Source organism: Scyliorhinus canicula, chromosome 20, assembly GCF_902713615.1.
Source record: "Scyliorhinus canicula chromosome 20, sScyCan1.1, whole genome shotgun sequence".
NCBI lineage: Eukaryota > Metazoa > Chordata > Chondrichthyes > Carcharhiniformes > Scyliorhinidae > Scyliorhinus > Scyliorhinus canicula.
Window position 1 is genome coordinate 55,468,101 of NC_052165.1, and position 22,214 is coordinate 55,490,314.

The 22,214-nt window shown below is 42.4% G+C and overlaps 1 protein-coding gene across 1 annotated transcript in view; it reads right to left on the reverse strand.

Annotated features, from left to right (window-relative positions):
• The window catches only part of LOC119955257 (serine/threonine-protein kinase WNK1-like), a 220,866-nt gene that overhangs the window by 24,135 nt on the left and 174,517 nt on the right, over nt 1–22,214 (reverse strand). Inside the window, 5 exon segments of the mRNA XM_038781307.1 lie at nt 893–1,053; nt 3,736–3,808; nt 12,563–12,658; nt 19,176–19,277; nt 20,083–21,491. Coding sequence (XP_038637235.1) covers nt 893–1,053; nt 3,736–3,808; nt 12,563–12,658; nt 19,176–19,277; nt 20,083–21,491 — 1,841 coding nt within the window.

Consider the following 22,214-nt stretch of genomic DNA (forward strand, 5'->3'; position numbering starts at 1 on the left):
ATCCCATTGACAAGCGACAGGAAGATAGAATCCCGCCAATGAATGGAGCTGCAGAGAAATAGGCGACTAGGGAACTGGAGAATTTAGCCCAAGATTGACTTTTCAGGACCAGAGGGGTTCAACAAGAGTAATTATCAACTTGCATCATTGAAACCCAGTTACACTTCATTCAACAAGTTGCAACTTTTTAAAAGGTTTTTACATTGAGATTAAAGCGTAAAAAGTGATGTTGCCATTAGTGCTGGGATCTCCCCCTGAATGCAATTGCGCGTGAGTGGGAGTGGTGTTAAACAGCACACTCCGTGGAAAGTTTAGTTCCCCAACAGCAACTTCTAAATTTCCACATTGAATTACGAATTGTGTTTATGCAGACTCCAGAAGCTGCTGTCAGTTTCAGGAGAACATGACAGCGAATCACCTGCTCCCATATAAGCATTTTTCAGAGAAACAACAACAAATGACAATGATTGGATACTCTGGGGTCATGGAACTTAACACAATCAGCCAAATTTCTCTTTGCTTTCTTAGCCATTTAAAGAGAACGTGCGTCATTGTTTTTGTTCCCCAAATGGAACTGGAAGACAGAAACAAAGCAGATAGGGTGCTTAAATGTTTATCAGGATTTTGATAAAGGCAGCAGCTGTTCAACATTATCTGAAGATCAAGTTGGAACCAATGAGTTGGTGAGGAAAAAAACTACAATCGTGAAACACAAGCCAGAAATATATTGTAAAATTGATATCAGACGATAGCCAAACAAAAGCTATCACACTTCAAAAGTACTTCATTGGCTATAAACCATGCTGACATTTCAAATGGTATTTGAAAGCAGTAATAATTAAATAAAAGTCTTTTTCTTCCTCGCCTCTAATTTTCAAGACTAAATTCTTACCTGAAAACGTCCCATTTTAACAACTCCACTTCCAACACCAGCAATTCCAGTTGTGTTTGACTCGATGACACCATCCTCATGTGCCCGCGACACCATCACAGGATGGACAGATTTGTCTTCTGAAGCAGCCATAATAATGTCAACTAGCTGTGGAACATAACCTGATGGAAAAAGGGAGGAAAGAAAAAAAATAACTTAAATTAGATTTTTCCTAAACTGCATTTAGATCACATGGTTAAATGTATTCAAAATATGACTGCTCACTTTAAGAGCTTTCAAAATTGGGTCGGTGTGTCTATTCAAACAAACAAATTACAACATAAAATTTACAGTGCAGAAGGCGGCCAATCGGCCCATAGAGTCTGAACCGGCTCTTGGAAAGAGCACCCTACTTAAGCCCACACCATATCCTATCCCCGTAACCCAGTAACCCCACCTAACGTTTTTGGATACTAAGGACAATTTAGCATGGCCAATCTACCTAACCTGCACATCTTTGGACTGTGGGACAAAACCAGAGTATCCCAGAGGAAACCCACACAGACACGGGGAGAACATGCAGACTCCGCAGTGACCCAAGCCGGAATCGAACCTGGGACCCTGGAGCTGTGAAGCAGCTATGCTAACCACTGTGTTACCATGCTGTCCTTGAGTAAAGACACCCTGTACATGAGTAAAGGACCGTGTGGATATCTGTCTTTGGATGACAGCTATCATTTATAATTGTTTAAATTTCTGAATCATCAGCATTCAACGATTATCAGGAGAAATAACTGTAGCAGTTTGCTTCAAATTTTAAGTAATATAGAAACATAAAAAATAGGAAGCCATTCGGCCCTTTGAGACTGCTCCACCATTCATTATGATCATCCAACTCAATAGCCCAATCTCGATTTCCCTCATATCCTTTGATCCCCTTCGTTGCAAGTGCTAAATTTAGCTGCTTCTTGAAAACGGCAATATTTAAATCATTAATATATATAATATATATAGTTAATAGCTGTAGTCCTAGCATTGATCTCTGGGTTACCCCACTACTCACTGCCTGCCAATTTGAAAAAGACTCATCAATTCATACTCTGTTTTCTGTCTGCCAACCAGTTTTCTATCCATCTCAATACACTACCTCTAATCCTATGCAATTTAATTGTACACACTATTCTCTTGTGCAGGACTTTGTCAAGAACCTTCTAAAAGTCCAAATATACCACACCCACATCGACCAAAAAAGCACATAGCGCCTATACTTGCTAAGGAAACTAAGAAAATTCAGCATGTCCACAGATGCACCATAGAAAACAGCCCATCAGGCTGCATCACAGCCAGGTATAGCAGCTGTTCGGCATAAGACCGTAAGAAACTACAGAGAGTTGTGAACACAGCCCAGTCCATCACACAAGCCCATCTCCGATCCATTGACTCTGTCCACACCTCCTGCTGCCTTGGGAAAGTGTGCAGCATAATCAAAGACCCTTCCCTGCCAGCTTATTCACTCTTCCACTTCTTCCATCGGACAGAAGATACAAAAGTCTGAGAACATGCACCAATAAGTTCAAAAACAGCTTCTTCCCCACTGTTACCAGACTCCTGAATGACCTTCTTATAGACTGAGTTGATATCTTCACATAGCTTCTCTACTTAGTACTACACTCCGTACGCTTCAACTGATGCCTGTGTCTATATATTTACATTGTGTATTTATGCATGTCCTCTGTTTTTTCTAGTCTGGAATGAGCCGGTCTGGAATGAGCCGTCTGGACTGTACGCAGCATGATACCTTTCACTGTATCCTGGTACACATGATAATAAATCAAATCACTGCTCCCCCTCATCAACTTTACTAGTTATACCCTCGAAGAATTCCAGCTTATTTGTCAAGCATGATTTCCCTTTCATAAATTCATACTGATTATAATGATCCTGCCACTATTTTCTAAGTGCTCTTAAATGGAATCTAAATGGATTCTAGAATTTCCCCCACTACTGATAGCAGGCTTACTGGTCTATAATTCCTTGTTTTCTCTCTATCTCCATTGTTAAATAATGGAGTTACATTAGGTAACCACCGATCTGCAAGAAATATTCCAGAGTCTACAGAATCCCGAAAGATGACCACCAATGAATCCACTATTTCTAGAGCCACTTCCTTAAGTTCTCTGGGAAGTAGATCATCAGGTCCTGGGGATTTATCAACGAGCTGTCTGGACTGTACCATCAATTTCTCCCAACATCATTTCTCCACTAATATTGATCTCCTTCAGTTCCTCCCTCTCACAAAACTCCGTGTTCCCCAACATTTCTGGTGTCGGGTTTGTGAAGACAGATCCAAAGTATGTGTTTAGTTGCTCAGCCATTTCTTTGCCCCTATTTCGGACTGTAAGGGACCTACGTTTATCTTCACCAATCTTTTTCTCTCATTCTTCGAAATTCTAGAGAACACAGACCCAGTTTGCCCCCTCTCTCTTCATAAGACTGGCTGGCATCACAGATTTGGTGAACCTTCATTGCACTCCCGCTATGGTAATAACATCCTTTCTGAGGTAAGGGACCAAAACTGCACAGTACTCCAGGTCCAGTCTAACCAAGCTTCTATACAATTGAAGTGAGACTTCAGTACTCCTGTACTCAGATCCTCTTGCGATAAAGATTCCATTAATCTTCCAAATAGCTTGCTGCATTTGAAAGTTAGCCGCATGTTAGCTCAATTGATTATATTTAATGGTAGCCAATTGTTCACATTCAATTGAAGGATTTTGTCTTTGATGAGCTACAATATAACACATGACTTTATTTTCCCTGCAAGTAGTGCTGCATCATGTAGCTCATTTTAATAAATTCTTTACCTTCACCAGGCAGGCCAGTTGTTGTATAGCTCTGTCCAGGATGCAAAATCGACCCATTTACTGGAACCACACCCTTCAAAAAAAGTAAAAGCGGATATGATTAATGAAAACATGACCGCATCAGAATGTTGATTTGCACTAACTTACCTATAATCGTTTGATAGGACAGAATTGGAGTGTTGATTAGGGTCCAGACAACATTCTGGCAATCATACCTGAAGACTTGCGCTCCGGAACTAGTCGCGCCCAAGCCAAGGTGCTCCAGTATAGCTACAACAATGGCATTTACTTGACAATGTGGAAAGTTGACCAGCTATGTCCTGTCCATAAAAAGCAGGACAAATCCAACCCAGCCAATTACTACCTGATCAGTCTACTCTCGATCACCAACAAAGTGATCACAGAGGTTGCTAACGGTACTGTTGAGCAGCTTGACAATAACCTGCTCACTGGCATTCAGTTTGGGGTCTGCCAAGAGCCACTCGTCACATGACCTCATTAAAGCCTTCGTCCAAACATGGACTTCGTCCAAATGAGCTTAACTCCAGAGGTGAGGGAAGAGTGACTGCCTTTGGCATCAGGGCAGAATTTGACCTGATTTGAGTCTGGTATCAACGACCTAGCAAAACTGGAGTCAATGGGAATCAGGGTGAAAACTCTCCTCTGATTGGAGTAATACGAAACACCAAGGAAGATGGTTGTAGTTGGAGGTCCCAATACATCGCTGCAGGAGTTCCTCAGAGTCGTGTCCTTGGTGCAATCACCTTCTGCTGCTTCATCAATTGCCTTCCCTCCATCATAAAATTAGAAGTAGGAATGTTCGCTGATGATTGCACATTATTCTGCATCATTCGGGGTTCCTCAGATACTAAAGTAGATTGTGTTCATGACCCAGACAATATCCAGTCTTGGATTGGTGAGTGGCAAGTAACATTCACACCACACAAGTACCATACAATGACCATCTCCAACAAGGAATAATCTAATCCTATCCCCTTGCATTACTACTGCTGAATCCCACTCTATCAATATTCTAGGGGTTAACATTTATCAAAAATTGAACTGGACCAGTCATACAAATACTGTGGCTATTAGGGTGGATCAGAGACTGGGAATTCTGCAGCAAATTAATTCACCTCCTGACTCCGCACATCCTGTCACCATCTGCAAAGAACAAGTCAGGAGCATGGTGGAATGCTCTCTAATTGCCTGGATGAGTGTAGCTCCAACAACACTCCAAGAAGCTCAACACCATCCAAGGCAAAGCAGCCTGTTAAGATTCATACCCCATCAATCACCTTAAACATTCATTCTCCCCACCGCTGATGCGCAGTGGCTGTAGTGTACCATCTACAAGAAGGACTACAGTAACTAATCAAAGGTCCTTCAACAGCAGCTCCAAAAGGACACGGGCAGCAGATGCATGGAAACACCGCCACTTGCAATTTCCCCTTCAAGGCAAACGCCGGCCCAATTTGGAACTATATCAGCGTTCCTTCACTGTCACTGGGTGATAAATCACAGAAGTCCCTTTTTAACAGTACAGTGGATGTACATACACCACATAGCCTGCAGCGATACAAAGGAAGTGAGGGATTGGCAAGAAGTGGTGACCTCGCCAGTGATGCCACAACCCATGAAAGAATAAAATTAATTTTAAAAATTGAGTAAAGACAAGCAGAGTGAGACGGGAAGGGACAGAGCTCAACAACAATAGTGCAATAATAAGTAGAAGTTAAAAAAGGCTTTTTATCAGAATGCACAAAGCATTCACAATAAAATAGATGAATAGCTGGCATAAATAGAGATAAATTCTTTTGAATGAATTGCCATTAGAGACATGGTTACAAAGTGACAAAGTTTCAGAAATATATAATCCAGGCTGCACATTTCAAAAAGACAGACAGAATGGAAAAAGAAAAGGAAAAGCACTCCCAGTCGAGATAAAATAAAGACAGTAGTGAGAAAGGATCTTGGCTCAGAAAATCAGGAAGAACAATCAATGTGACTGGAGAGTAGAAATAATAAGGGTCAGAAAACATTGGTGGAGGTAGTTAATAAGTCCCCGGACAGTAGTTTATAGCATTGGACAGAGCATAGAGACCACTGGAACTTGTAACAAAGATAATGTAAACTATACGGGGCTTCAATGTTAATGTAGACAGGGCCAAATTGACAACGTTGTTCTAGAAGAAAAATTTTATGACAATATGTTTTGGAAGCAACCAGTGGTAATGCTATTTTAGATCTAGTGCTGTGCAACGAGGCAGGGTTCATCAGTTATCTCCTAGTAAAAGCTCTGCTAGGAGAAAGTGAACAAAGCGCAACTGAATTCCATATTCATTTTGAAAATGACATTGACCAGTCATAAACAAGAGTCTTAAACTTTAACAAATCAAATTACATAGTTGGGGAATGCTAGCTATGGTTGTTGAATAGACAGACTAACAGTATGGCAGTATTCAAAACAGGAGAAACATTTAAAGAAACATTCAAAATATTGAGCAAAACCACATTCCATGAAAAAACAAAATCTAGGCAATCGAGACAGGACAGCATTAATAATAATAATCTTTATTGTTGTGACAAGTAGGCTTACATTAAGACTGCAAAGAAGTTACTGTGAAAAGCCCCTAGTCGCCACATTCTGCCGCCTGTTCGGGTACACAGAGGGAGAATTCAGAATGTCCAAATTACCTAACAGCATGTCTTTCGGGACTTGTGGAAGGAAACCGGAGCACCCGGAGGAAACCCATGCAGACACGGGGAGAACGTGCAGACTCTGCAGACGGTGACCCAAGCCAGGAATCGAACCTGGGACCCTGGAGTTGTGAAGCAACAGTGCTAACCACTGTGCTACCGTGCTGCCCTACATTAGGTTAAAAGAAAAGATTTAAAATGTTACAATGGATAGTTGTAAGCACGAGGATTGGGAGAGTTTTAGAAATAAATAAAGGGATATCAAGAAGCTGATAAAAAGGGTAAAAATAGGAGTGTAAACTAGCCAGGAATATAAAAACAATTACAAGAGCTTCCATAAGTATATAAAAAGGAGTAGTAGTTGAAATAAACTGTGATCTCTCAGAGGCAGTAACAGGAGACATTATTTGAAAAGATGAAGTTGCAGAGACACTGAACAAATACTTTGTCTGTTTTTACAATGGAAGACGCCGATTATAAACCATAAAAAGACAACCACGAGACAATAAGAGGGAGAATATTAAGGTTATCAGAGAAACCGCACATACTAAAATCTGACAGATCAGGAGGAACTGATGGCTTACATCCTAGGGTCCTGAAATAGGGAGCTGCAGAGATAGTAGATTCACTGGTTATGACTTTCTAAATTCCCTAGATTTTAGAATGGGTCACTGTCTGTGCAGAGTCTGCACGTTCTCTCCATGTCTGCCTGGGTTTCCTCCAGGTGCTCCGGTTTCCTCCCACAAGTCCCGAAAGACATGCTGTTAGGTAATTTGGACATTCTGAATTCTCCTTCTGTGTACTCGAACAGGTGCCGGAATATGGCGACTAGAGGCTTTTCACAGTAACTTCATTGCAATGTTAATGCAAGCCTACTTGTGACAATAAAGATTATTAAAAATGTTCACTTCATTCCTGGACTGTTTTCTGTCCATTAACGAATCTTCAAACCAAGCTAATCTACTACCCTAATTGTGCTAACCTCTTATATCGCACCTGACCAAACAATTTTTGAAAATCCAAATACACCACATCTATTTCCTTTGATGCATCATTCCAGTTAAATCCTCAAAAATAACTATCAGATTTGTCCTCTTTCAAAAAAGAACCTTTATTAAGTAGTCATTTATATGTGCCTGAAGACCTTTGAAAGAATGGGAGGTTATCTCATCAAAATATGAAATTCTGCAAAAGGCTCGAAAGGGTAGATAGAGACTGCTTCCCTCAGCCACACTGAGGGAGCACTGCACTGAAGATGCCATTGTTTGGATGACTAAGTATGATGAGGCCCCCATCTGCCCCCTCAGGTAGCTGTTATAGATCCTATGACACTACTTCAAAGAAAAGCTGGGAATTTCCAGCACGTCTGCTTTTATCTCAGGTGTATTGTCCAATACTCATACATCAAGCAAGATCACAGAAATAATTTTCCTGTTCATCGTCACATTGCCGTTGGTGGGAACTTGCTGTATGCAACTTGGTTGCAGCATTTCCTACATTTCAGACTACACTTCAGAAAATACTTTATTGGTGATAAAGCGCTTTGGGATGTCCAGTAATCATAAAATGCACTCTATAAATAAGTCATTCTTCTTTCATGAAAAATTCAAAATCAAACATGAAAGCTGAGCCTATGGTTATATGGAAGTGACATTGAAAAGATAAAGAAAGGGGGAGATTGCAAGTATGGGGCAGTTGACATGATGAAGTGAGAATGGATCTTTGAGAAATGGGGGTTGACTGCTTTTGAGAGAGATCCAAGCAGTGCAAAAGTCTACACAAAAGCGGACTACCGTACCAAGTAAGTCATGAATATCATGTATAGAATACAAAATGGGCATTTCATCCAGCCAGCTTGTTCCTTCTACAAACCTCAATTTCCCATTGTGTGCCTAGATCCAACTTAATATCCCTGACATGGACTTGACCAAAAGGCAAAAAACTTACAGAAAAATGAAACACTTGATGCCAAGATAATGGAGAATATTTCAGGCTATCAATTTCACATTAAAACCTACACCATGCAAACTTGTATTCCATGAATTAACTGTCAACAGTTGCAGCAGCACTGAAATATCAAAGCAAGACCCAAGGGTTTTACAAATATTGTGTCTTTAAAGACACTGAAGAGGTATTAGAGCTTGCCAAACTTGTTCAGGGGCATACTCAAATCAATTGCTAAAAACTACAAGAGATATCCGGTTCAGAGTGGTCGCACATTTGATGCCTCCTGCCTGAGGTGGAATTATTTGGTCCTTTTCACCCTTTGCTGGTGCAAAGTGCATGAACAGTGAGAGATAAAAATTCTCCTCCAGTAGCACTTGTTTATGGCTTATCAAACGAGGAGTGCAACGTTCAAGGGGCAGCAGTCTTGTCAGTGGGGAGGACTTTCGAAGTGCGACAGAGGGAAAGATGGCGGAGTGCTCTCGAATGTCATTGACTGCCCGGCGGTCTACTGAGCAATAGCTGCAGTTTCTGAATGCCATGTTCCAACAGCAGTTAAGAGGCCTAAAAAGGACCTGACTACGGTGGCTGTGCCGATCAGGATGGCTATTGAGAGAGTGAGCAAAGGCTGGAGGCCCAGAGATCGGCGTTGCAGAAGGGGAGGAGTCGGTGGTGGATCATGAGGACCGGGCTGGCCTCGTTGAGGCAGAGATGGCGTTCATAGCGGATGGCCAGAAGCAGCTACGGGAGAGGGCGGAGGACCTGGAGAATCGCTCCAGGAATCAAAATTTCTGGAATGTGAAGTGCCTGAAGGGATTGAGGGAACGCAGGCCACAAAGTATGTGGCGAATATGTTCGAGAAGTTGGTGGGAGAGGGAGTCTTTGACCAACCTCCCGAGAGGTGGGTAGAGCGCACAGGGCATTGAAGAGGAGGCCAAAGGCGGGGAAGCAGTTCAGGCGATGGTGCTGCGGTTGCATCATTTTCTGAATAAAGAGAGGGTTCTGCAGAGGAGGAGGGAAGCGTGGTGCGTATCTACGGTGCAGAGTTGGCCAAGCAGCGAGCTGCCTTCAATCGGGTCAAAACGGCCCTCTACGAGGCCAATCCACCTACCCTGCACATCGTTGGGTTGTGGGGGTGAGATTTTTTTTTTTTTTTTTTAAATGTTTTTTATTCAGTTTTCATGTTTTATATTAAACAAATTACAAATTGTTAGAGAAAGAAAAAAAAACACGGAAAAATTAACATATATATTTACAGGTAAGCACCTTCGTAATAATAACTGTGGCCGCCCCCCTTTAGCCGGCATACATATTTTACATTCCCCAATAATGCCGAGGCACATGTTTATAGGCATTTATTTACAGTTTGGTTTTGGGCCTTAGCTAGCCATCAAACCCCCATAACGGACCCGAAGCCCCCCCCCCCCCCCCCCCCGGGCAACCTTCCCCCGATTCCCATCCATTTTCCCCCTGATTCTTGGCCACCCGACTATTCTTCCTCTTGTTCGTTGGCCACAAACAGGTCCCGGAACATTTGCGTGAATGGCTCCCACGTTCTGTGGAAGCCGTCGTCCGACCCTCGGATGGCGAATTTGATTTTCTCCATTTGGAGAGATTCCGAGAGGTCGGACAGCCAGTCTGCAGCTCCAGGCGGTGCTGCAGACCGCCAGCCAAACAGGATTCTACGGCGGGCGATCAGGGAGGCAAAGGCAAGGGCGTCCGCCCTCCTCCCCAGGAATAGATCTGGCTGGTCTGAAACCCCGAAGACCGCCACCATCGGGCATGGCTCCCCCCTCACCCCCACCACTTTGGACATAGCCTCGAAGAAGGCTGTCCAGTACGCCACAAGTCTGGGGCAAGACCAGAACATGTGGGCGTGGTTGGCCGGGCCTCTTTGGCACCGTTCGCATCTGTCCTTCACCTCCGGGAAGAACCTGCTCATACGGTTTCTTGTTAAGTGGGCTCTATGTTGCGTCAGGCTGAGCCTTGCGCACGTGGAGGTGGAGTTAACCCTATGTAGTGCCTCGCTCCAGAGTCCCCACCCTATCTCCATCCCCAGGTCGTCCTCCCATTTCCTTCTTGTTGCGTCCAGTACGGTGTCGTCCCTTTCTACCAGTCGGTCATACAAGTCGCTACAGTTCCCTTTCTCTAGGATACTTCGTCCAGTAGGTCTTCCAGTAGTGTCTGTCGTGGCGGTTGTGGGTACGTCCTGGTCTCCTTTCGTAGGAAGTTTTTGAGCTGGAGGTACCGCAGCTCGTTCCCCCCAGCTAGCCGAAATTTCTCTGTCAGTTCGTCCAGTGTTGTGATCCTGTCGTCCGTGTATAGGTCCCTGACTGTCAGTGTCCCCCGTCCTGCCTCCACCTTTTGAAGGTGGCGTCAGTCAGTGCTGGTGTGAACCTATGGTTGTTGCCGATGGGAGCCTTGTCCGACATTTTGGTCAGGCCAAATTGCTGCCGCAGTTGGTTCCAGGATTGGAGGGTGGCTGTCACCACTGGGCTGCTGGAGTGTTTTTTGGGTGGGGATGGGAGTGCTGCCGTGGCGAGGGCCCCGAGGGAGGTCCCCATGCAGGAGGCCTCCTCCGCACGCACCCACTCGGCTTCTGGCTCTTGGATCTATCCCCTTACTCGCTCGGCTGTTGCCGCCCAGTGGTAGAATTGTAGATTCGGGAGAGCTAGCCCCCCCGTGGATTTTGTTTTTTGTAGGACCTTCTTTGGGATCCTAGCATTTTTACCCCCCCATACGAACGCCATGATAAGTTTGTCCAGCATTTTGAAGAAGGCCTTGGGGATGTAGATTGGAATGGATCTAAACAGGAAGAGGAACCTGGGCAATACGTTCATTTTGATCGCCTGAACTCTCCCCGCGAGGGAGAGTGTGAGTGTGTTCCATCTTTGCAGGTCCTTTTTAACTTCCTCCGTCAGGCTGGTGAGGTTCCATTTGTGGATCCCTTTCCAGTCATGGGCTATTTGGATCCCCAGGTAGCGGAATTTATGTCGGGCTTGTTTGAACGGCAGCCCCTTTAGTGCTGCCCCCCCCCTGCTGGTGTACTGGGAAGATCTCGCTTTTGCTCATGTTGAGTTTGTAGCACGAGAAGGCTCCAAACTCTTTCAGGAGCTCGATGATTCCGTCCATGCTGCTTTGTGGGTCCGAGATGTAGAGGAGCAGATCATCTGCATAGAGTGAGACTCTGTGCTCTCTGTGGGGGTGAGATTCACTGAAACACTGGGAAAATGTGCAAACTCCACATGGACAGTAACCCAGGACCGGTATCAAATCTGGGTCCTCGGCACCAATAGGCAGCAGTGCGAACCACTGCGACACCATGCCGCTCCTTTCAGGACACGCATTTGAAGGTGGGGGACCAGTCGTGCTTGAGGAACGGCTGGATGGGGCAAGTATTCCATTCAGGGTTGGATATGAAGATGAGGGGGATGGCAGTGTTGATCAATAAGAGGGTGTTATTTGAGGTGGGGAATATAGTGACAGACTCTAAGGGTAGATTGGTGATGATGAGTGGGAGGCTGGAGTACTGGTGAATGTGTATGCCCCAAATTGGGGTAATGTAGAGTTTTTGAGGTGGGTTTTGACAAAGATCGGGGACCTATTTTTGTTTGTATTTCGGAACCTCCTGATCTACGTGTCCAAATGCTTTTATAGAAAGGTTACTGGGATGATTTTGACAACCAATCACTACACAGCTTCAGATTTTCATAGCATTAGTACTTTGCCAAGCAGTTCAATATCCAGCAAGGCCTGCCAAAGTTACTCCAATGACAAATAAAATCCTCTTACAAATTATTTTTTCTCTGTACAGTATACAACACTGGTGGCTTACCATCACCTCTTGAGGAAAGTAGGAATGGGCAACAAATGCTGGTCTTACTTTGTGAAGCTCACATCCCAGGAACATATATAAAAAGAGCCCACTTGAATGAAAAATATTGAGAAAATGTCTGTTCCAGCATGTTTTCTAGGTGTTTTTCCAAGTTATGTATCTTTGCAGTTTTGGAAACTGATGGTGAAAACAACCGGAGACCACTCAATGGTTTCAGAAATTAAAGATTGCCAATATTCTTTCACTGCAATGTCCAAATACATTCAACTTGGCTAAGCACCCTTCAATAAAGTCAGGAATTCAAACTATACTACCAAAATGTTAGTCGTACAATACCTCGTCACTCACCTGCATTGATGTGATAGGAACTGGTAAATTTGTCACAGTTTCTGGACTCAGAGCTCGTCTCAATTGGGCATCCAAAGTATCTAACGGTTGTTGTGACTGGAGGACAACAGAAGTTTTCTAAGTTAGTCATCCATGAATTCACACTTCAATCTATTGCCTGCACCTCTTCCCCAATGAGTATTTTGAATACTCATTAATATTTCAACTGAAATAATATTGCAGTTACATTTACAATCTCACCAAAGGTATGAATCAAATATATTGCAGAGCTCATAAATAATCCTCTCAGATATAGGAACTCTGAATTCCCATCATTTCGTAAACAAAATGTGATCAATACTGCTTCTTTAAGTATACCGATTGAAGCTCAGAGGAATCCTGTTTGCCAACTAGAGAGGAGGGTGAAGGGGTGGGGGGACGACAAAGAGTTAGAGGTGGTATTGCCCTGGATTGGCCATGTAGTTTTTAGTCAGAGGTTCATTCGCATCAGACATGTTGGGCAAACTCTTACCTACAGGTCCACTAGCCCTCTTGTCACAAGTAGTTTGTGGCCTTGGGGCAAAAACCTAAAAATCCGAGGTAATTTGAAGAATGTAATAAACATACACATCCACCACTTTACTTCCTATATTGATTCACATTTTCAATGTCTGCTTGAATGCATTTTCTACACGATGTTCAAGCACATGGCATCAATTACAGAATGGTTGCAACACAAAAGGGCAGTGATTTGGCCTGTCAAGTCTGTGTCAGCTCTCTACAAGAGCAATTTAGCTCACCCCATTTCTCGGTTCTTTCATCCAAACGTTCCGTTCAGGTGTATGTCCAATTCCCTTTGAAAGCCACAATTGAGTTAGCCTCCACCACTTTCTCAGGATATGCTATCTAGATCCTTAACCATTATTGCGTTAAATCCTTTTGCCTCATGTTGCCATTTTCTTTTTGCCAATCACCTTAAACCTGTACCCTCATGTTGTTCATTCTTCCATGAGCAACATTTTTTTCCCTTTATTCTTTTATGGGACAGGGGCATCAATGGCAAGGGCAGAATTTGTTGCCAATCCTAAATTGTCCTCGAATGGAGTAGCTTGCTAGGCCATTACAGAGGGCAGTTAAGAGCCAATCACATAGCAGGGGGTGTTATTTACTGAGTTATGTTTACATTTGTATTTGTTGTTATAAAATCATAAATGCCTTAATAAAATGTTTTACACAAAAAAGTCAACCACATTGCTGAAAGTCTGGAGTCACGTAGGCCAGACCAGGTAAGGGCAGCAGATTTCCATCCCCTAAAGGGCATCCGTGAACCAAATTGGTTTTTACAACTCTCAATGATTGTTTCATGTCACCATCAGAGATTTATGAATTGGATAATTCCCCTAGCTGCCATGTGGGCTTTGACCCTGTCTTCAGAGCATTAGCCTGGCTCTCTGGATTACTAATTCAGTGACATCTCCCGATCTATCTCTCTATCTATCCTATCTAGAACCCCCCTCATGGTTTTGAGCACTTCTATCAAATCTCCTCCAATCTGGATACTTAACTGAAGTCCCTGGAATAATTCTCACGTTTTCTGCACCCTTTCTAATGCCTTCACATCCTTCAAAAATTATGATATTCAGAATTGGACACAATATCCCAGTTGAGGCCAAACCAATGTTGTATGAAAGGTTCACCATAACTTCCTTGATTTTGCATTCTCTGCCTTGATTTATAAAATCCAGGATCCCGCATGCCTTATTAACCACTTTCTCAAACTGCTTGCCACCTTCAACGATCTGTGCTTTTCTACCTCCTGATATTTCTCTGTTCCTGCACCCCTTTTAAAATTGTACCCTTGATTTCACTGTTGCTTCTTCTCATTCTTCCTCCCCAAATGCATCACATCGAATTACATCTGCCACATGTTCATCCATTTTATCATCTTGTCTATGAACTCAGAGGTCAATCACTCTCCTCCTCACAATATTTTCAAGTTCTGTGTCATCTGAAAGTTTTGAAATTGTGCCCTGTGCACCAAATTCCAAGTCAAGCAGTGGTGCAAGTATGGATTCTAAAGAACTCCATTGCACATCTTCCCTCCAATCAAACACTGTTTGTGACGACTGTTTCCTGTCACTCAGCCAATTTTGTATGCATGCTGCCGCTCGTATTCCAACTTGGGATGCGCAATAAATGCTGGCCAAGCCAGCGATGCCACATCCCGCAGAACGAATAATTAAAAAATGGTTTCAACATTGCTGTTGCGATGAAGTGATGCTTCATGAAATGTCTTTGGATGGTCTAAATACACACCAACAGCATTCTCATCAACTTTGTTACCTCATCAAAAAACTCGAGCAACCTCAAACAGATTTGCCTTTAACAAATTCATGTTGGCTTTCTTCAATTAATTCATGTGTCCAAATGACTGATTTCTGCTGGGATTATAGTTTCTAGAAGTTGTACACCACCAAGGTTAAGCTTATCTAATTATTTATCCTCTCACCCTTTTTTGAACAAGGGCGTAACATTTCTATAGATAATCTCAACCTTATACTATGATCATTATCCTCCAAATATTCCCTTGACGTTTAATCCAATTGAGCAACCTAATTCCCCAGAACCGGATCTTACAATACCTCTTGTTCTGTTGGGCCAGCAATTTACTAGTTAAGAAAAATGTTTGATACATTTACATGCATGTATTGTAATCCTAAATTCAACCTTGCTGTATTCCCCCAGTTGAACCCCACGTAATAGTTTACTATTTTTAACTCTACTGCTGTATGCTTCTCTCAACCACTGGTTCTGCCTTTTAAAACTACATCGTAGTTTGCACCCACAGCACAGTTAGTTCATTATTTCCTAATGCCGACTTGAACCAGATCTGCTCTATCCACTTATTTTGATTCTCAATAGCACTAGGCACCAAGAGTAATGAGGTTTCTACCTCTTGAGGGTCTGCTTTTTGGCTTCTTCGCTGACTCCCTTTATCTGTCTGTGCGACCCATCCCTCTTTCGACTCCTGTTTTCTATATGGACCACAACCTCTGCTTGCTCATTCTGTGTCTCAATTTTCTGTAAGTACACAGTGCCACACTGGACTGCTGCAAGAGGGAGACAACATCCCTGCAACGGCTGCTGAAACTCTTATCTGTTCCCCAACTATAGAATCCCCCTTCACTGTAACTTGTCCAAACTTCCTCCTCCTCCAGTGGACTTGGCCCTGGCATATACTCCCTAGAGCAATCATCACTTCCACCAATATTCAGAACTGAAAACTATTTGGAGAGCGAGATGCGCAGAGGGAACCCCTGCACTGGTCTTCTTGGATGACTGGTAGCCAACCATATCCTCTGTGCCTGCAAACCTCTGAGCTGCAGGGTGATCAGCTCCAGAAATATGCTATCCACATAGCTCACAGCTTTGCGATAACACAGCAGTGACACCGATTGTTGCTCCAGCTCCAAAACTCAAGAGCTTGACCAATCCTGTTGATGTCAATGCTTGCATAGAAGAAGCACCCTTGATTTTCTACATGGCACAAGATGTATGCATTTCGCATTAATTCCATGGATTGTTTGAGTCAGGTCAAACCAATTTGTGCTTCACAGATCAGCGTAAGGAAAAGGGATTAGGAAATGGGGTCCTCGGGCTTGGCTTGAACATATGTTATGAAAAGAAATTGAAAAGGGAGTTGGAGGGGTTCTGGAATTCCAGAAAATAGGACCACGGTTGCTGAGGATCGGTTGCCAATGGTAGGATTGGTTTTTTTTTTGGAGGGGGGTGGAGACAGAAGGAGAATGCTCAGAAGGTTAGAATCAGATTCTCTTCCATTCCATGCCCCCCGCCAAACATGGAAAGGATTTAAAATCAAGGATGAGCATTTCAAATTTAATCTATAGAGGGATGAGAAATTAATGTAGACCAGCAGGGGCAGAGCAGAGAAAACGGACTGAATATAGAAGCAAAGAAGCATTCTTGAAGGTGCACTGGCTACTTTCAATAAGGAGTAGAGTTTGATGAAAGAAAGATGCTGGAGAAGGTTGGTACAGTCAACTACTTTAATTGATGTTCAAAAAAAGGGCGAAACACCATGTTAGAAGCGAGAGGTATTTCTTCCAACTTTGGCTTCAATCTTATTATTAATAATAATAATAATAATAACTTATTGTCACAAGTAGGCTTCAATGAAATCACAATCTTGCTATTAATGCCAAAGTCAAGACAGGCTGAAGCAAGGAGTTTTAGAAGTAAATATGGAGTTGGGATGCAATGATTTGTTAAAAGAACTTGGAAAGGAACAGAAAACTCAGATGGCGAGAGGGCTGAGGAAAGCAGGGTATTAATTTTTGAGAAGATGGCGACAACATTTGAGGATATACAATTACTGATATCAGCTGGCATATAAGACAAGGGAGAGGAGTTCAGAAATCAAGGGATAGTTAGGAATGACATTGAGGCAGCAACAGGTTGATTTCACAAAATGAGATGAACCCTTAAGGAGATTGTGGGAAGTGTTGAAAGCGGAGGCGAATGGGAAGCTGGGAATGTTTGGGCCCTGCATTAAAAGAAAGGGGAGAATGCAGTTGAGACAACTCTACAACTGATCTCCATTTTTTGCCTGGTATTTTGTGATGTTGCAGGAATGGAAGATGTAAGAGAGCAGTTAGAAAAACCAACAGCAAAACAAAAAGTAGCACTAAAAACATGAATTTCTAGAAGACTGGGCACAATCTAATTTGCTTACTACCATTCTGGTTAGGCAGGTAAAGTTGCCATAGTCCAGATGACCATAGGATGCTTTCCCCTTTGAGGAGGAGGGGTGACTGGTGGTGATTTAACCCAAGGACACCTAGTCGAGGAGCAAAGTTGACAAGGTGGGGCCTTCATGAATAACCTCAGTTGGTACGGGAATTGAACCCACATTGCTGTCTTCGCTCGCCAACCGAGTTAAACCAAGGTAGCAAATGTCCTCTCAGGCAAACATTAAAAATCATTGGCAGTATTTCAAAGAAGAGCAGGGTCTTGCCCAGTGACTCAGTTTATATTTATCCCTCAATTGTCGCTAAAAACTTCTGGTCATTATCATATTGCTATTTGAGTGATCTTGCTTCTGACAAGATTAAATCGTCTGCCAAGCTTTCTACAACAGTGACTATATTTCAAAATTACTTAATTTACTGTGAAGATCTTTGGGACATCTAGTCACTGTGAAAAGGCATGATTCAAATCTATGTTTTGTTCTTTAAACAACAAGGATTTTAAATTAAACGTGCAAGATGGTAAAGGGCGAAATGTTCAAGAGAATGAGAAAGAAAGTGCCAAGCGAATAGACCACAGTAAAGCAGGGCTAATGTAGAAACATGAGACTGTGAATGAGTTTTTGCCTGAGGCCTATTTGGTCATTAATATTATTCATATTGTTGGGTTTCATGAACCTCATTTACAATAAATAAGCATTCTGGATGCAGAATGTATGCCAGTGCAAAAAGAATAGGAAGGTGGTTGAAGAGGAGGAGCAACTTTGGCAAGATGGTCAGTGATCATTTGGAATTGAGAAATTGGGACTGCTGCTGTCACAGAACCAATGCTAGATGTCAATTAGAGTCATTGGAGAATGGAAGAGGATGAATAAAAGTTAGCTTTTCAAAGAGACAATTCAACTTTGGGAGAGCAAGAACTTAACAACGTGTTAGAGTGGGGATCAGGGTAGGCAAAATAGCCGAGAGAGGTGCATAAATGGGGTCATGCCTAAATGAAGAACAGCAGGATTTGCGAATGGGCAAAATAAAAGGAAGAAAAGATGTAGCGATCTCAGATCTGCAATGGAAGCTAAAAAGTGTACAGATGAATGAATGGACACAATTATGGAGGAGGTATGGAAATACATTATAAATCAATTCAGGCAATAAAGTCTATTTTACAGGATGGAACCTGTAGTTTAAAAAAAAATCTATAAATTGGCATGGTCACTTGGCTCCTATGTCATGAGATCGTATTGGAACACTGCCAAGAGAAGTAATGTAACACAATACTCTTTTGGAAGATGTTTCTGTCACATCCAGAACTGTCCTCCAATTTGTGCACACCAGAATATTTTCTGCAGAATTTACATGGCATGGATGAGTTTTGAAAATAACAGTAGCTTTGATGCTTCCTTCATAAACTATCTCAGCAGCATGGAATCATTTTCAACACTTGTTATTGGATGAGTTAACAATACTGAACCATGCTTAATTTCTCTAGCTGCAAATAACCTATACCATCACTAATTGAGCACTCCCAAACCACTGACTACTGCATGCATGTTAAAGGGCATTCTGTGATTAGAAATGTTCATTGAAATAGAACATTTGCTTATACATGGATGCATCTGTCTTATGTTGAGCAATATCTGGTGAACATGAGGAATAAACAAAGGAGTAATGTATCCAACCCTTGTGTGTTGCACATTGAGAGGTTTAGTTTGTACTCCATATAATGATGAATTAATTTACAATGAAAATGTTAATAAGCAAGATACAGAACATGCATCAGATAATTTGCAATGAAGAAATGAATCACATGCAGTGACCATGGCACAGAGTAATGAATTCACAAAAGAGCACACTGGGTAATATTATTGCACCTGGGTTAGTGAAGGTCCTGGAAAAGGTGGCAACTGCTCAGTGGGTGGAGTGAGAGCCTGTTTTAATTGTTGATCAAGACCTTCCGTGCTTAGCTGTTGCACCTACAAGTAATGAATGGGAAGAGCAGTTGCATCAACCAAGGCTTAGAGTGAATGGCTTAGCAAATAGAGGTCTTCGAAAGATATTCTCAATTTATATCATATAAAGCAGCATATTCCAATTTACAGAAAGAATTTAACATTCTATAATAAAATTAATATTCAAATAAAACAAATTTAAATAAGCAAAACAAAAATTTCACAAAATATATGCTAATCTACACAGTTGATAAATTACTAAATATTTTCTGTACTTAATTAAAACTCCATTCATGGTAAAATAATCTTTCATCACGTTGTGAACTTCTACAGGTGTGTGGCATCAAGAGTGGTTTAATTGGTCTTGATCAAGATTAATAACTCATGCAAAAAGTCACCTTGATCAAAACACACTTGAGCACAAGAAGTTTAATTTGCAGAAGGGATTTGATGAAGGAATGGTTTATCAAGGAAATCGGTGAATGAAGACCAGACAATGAGAAATCCGTGCTTCTAATACATTTCCTATCAGTCAGTTTAAAGGCATCAACAGCAGAGACATCACAAAGGGAATTCAGGCCATCTTGTGTTACAAAATGCTACGACACAATGGAAAATGCATACGTGAATGTAATTGAACAAGGTGAAATAAGGAGGGGAGAACAGAAAATAAATCAAACAAACAAGGCGATTCGGTGCAATTTGAACTAGCACTGTAGTCTAATTCACATCCAGAAGAAACTGAACTGTTATACAAGCAGTTTTCTGGTTTTGCATTCTCCTACTTCAACAGTTAAATTATGCATTCATAAACAACTGATTAACTTACTGGTAATCTGCCAAGTGGTGGTTTTGATGGTGGTGTCCCTGGCCGTCCTGCAGTTGGGACAACACTGGTCAAGGATACTGCATAACCGGCAGGAGTCAAAGGTTGCTGGACAGTTAAAGGAAGTCCTGTAGGGCCAAGAGGTAGACTGGAAGGAGGTACGACAGACCCTGTGGCAGTTGCTGGGTAAGATGCAACAGTAACCGTTGAAGTCCCTGGGACAGCAGATGTTTTTCCTGAAATGAGCAAACTATCAACTGTGGTAGATTCTGCAACCAAAGCCATCTCTGAAGACGCTGAAATGTGAGCACAGCCTGCAGCACCATGTTCACTGAACAACGATCGAAGCTTTTCATCCAAAGTCTTGATATCATCAATGCCAGTTCCTTTGGTGTTCAAATCTATGTCCACTTCAGAGCAATGAACATGGGGTTGATTTGGAAGAAAAGCTGTTTGAGGCCGATTGTGAATCGGTGTTTGCTGAACAGAAGGGATACTGCAAACAAGATGCGCAGGTCCTGTGCCAGGTGTAGAGACCTGGGTTACCAGGGGCACAGAAATACCCACTGTCTGAGGTAAGATGGCATTTTGTGCAGTAATGGTTTGAACCACAGGAGTCTGAGTGCCACAAACAGGTTGTAATAATGGTGGTGATGCGGAAACTGCCAGTGTCATACCATTACCACCCACCGGCTGGGTTTCTGCTTGGGTTACACTATGCAAATTCTCTTTCGGGCCCTGAAACAAGCTCAGTGAAGCAGACGATTCTGCCAAGCTGCCTACAGTTCCCCCATTAAGCTGTTGAGGGGTTTGCAAAATCACAGCTTCATTGGAAGATGGGGAAGCAGAATTTGAAGGTGCTATACCAATTGCAGCTCCTTCAATCGAACCTTGAACCGCATGTGATGTCAATGGTGGTGATATTGAGCTTGCAACAGAAACAATTGTGACAGGGCCAGTAATTAGTTGCTGACTTGACTGGGAGGTCCAAGGTAGAGACACACAATTTGGAACATTAACATTGGCAACAGAACCATTAACACACTGCCGAGCTGGTTGTGAGTTTGCAGGCAGCAGTATGGAACTTGGGATAATTACACCAGTCATGGATTCATTATTTAACAGCTCGATTTGTTGCGATTGAATACTCTGCATCATGGCTTGAGATGCAGAACTAGCTGTTATGAGACTAGCTGGTGCTGAGGATGACACCGCCGTTTGTGTATGAATTCCTTGCCCAATACTGGTCATTTCTGGATGTACCATAGTAAACGGTGCCATAGTTTGATTGAAGACTGGAGGAGCAGTATTCGGACCTTCCTGAAACGATTTGTGCTTTAAATCTGAAAAAGCTTGCTGCAAACTCACTGACGAAGCCGAGTGCGAAAGATTTAGATTATGACCATGGGAAACTGAAAAAGAACAAAAAGATCTTCATTAAAATGAATGGCACTTTGAAATAATTTCCTGGCATGATATTTAATATACAGCACGTAAACAGATAATCCTAAAAATAATATTTTTTAAAAATTAAATAACACTGGTCACTTCTATCCACTGTGCACTATTGCTTCTTAAGGCAAATCATGCCTTATGTGGTCGAATTTTCTGAGCGCGTCTTTAACGTGATTGATAAAGTTTAGCTCAACTGCCATGCTTATGCATGTTATTCCTCCATTAATAAAGCCAAGGATTCCATCTGTTCTTTCAATAGCCTTCTAAATTTTACCTCTCGCCTTCAAAGATCTGTGTACATCAATACATAGGTCTCTGTTCCTCTGCCCTTTTTAAAAACCGTACCATTTAGTTCATATTACCGCCCATTTTTCCTGCCAGAAAGTATCACTTTGCTGATGCATTTCATTTACAGAATCATAGAACCAGAATCACAGAAAAATGCAGTGCAGAAAAGGCCCTTCGGCCCATCGAGTCTACACCACCGCATGAAAGGCAGCTGATCTGCTAATCCTAATTCCTTTTGCCAGCACTTGGTCCATAACCTCGAATGTTAAAACGTGCCCAAGTGCTTATCCAGGTACTTGTTAAAGGATGTGAGGCAACCCGCCTACCACCCTCCCAGGCAGTACGTTCCAGGCTGTCACCACCCTTTGGGTAAAAAAACATTTCCTCAAATT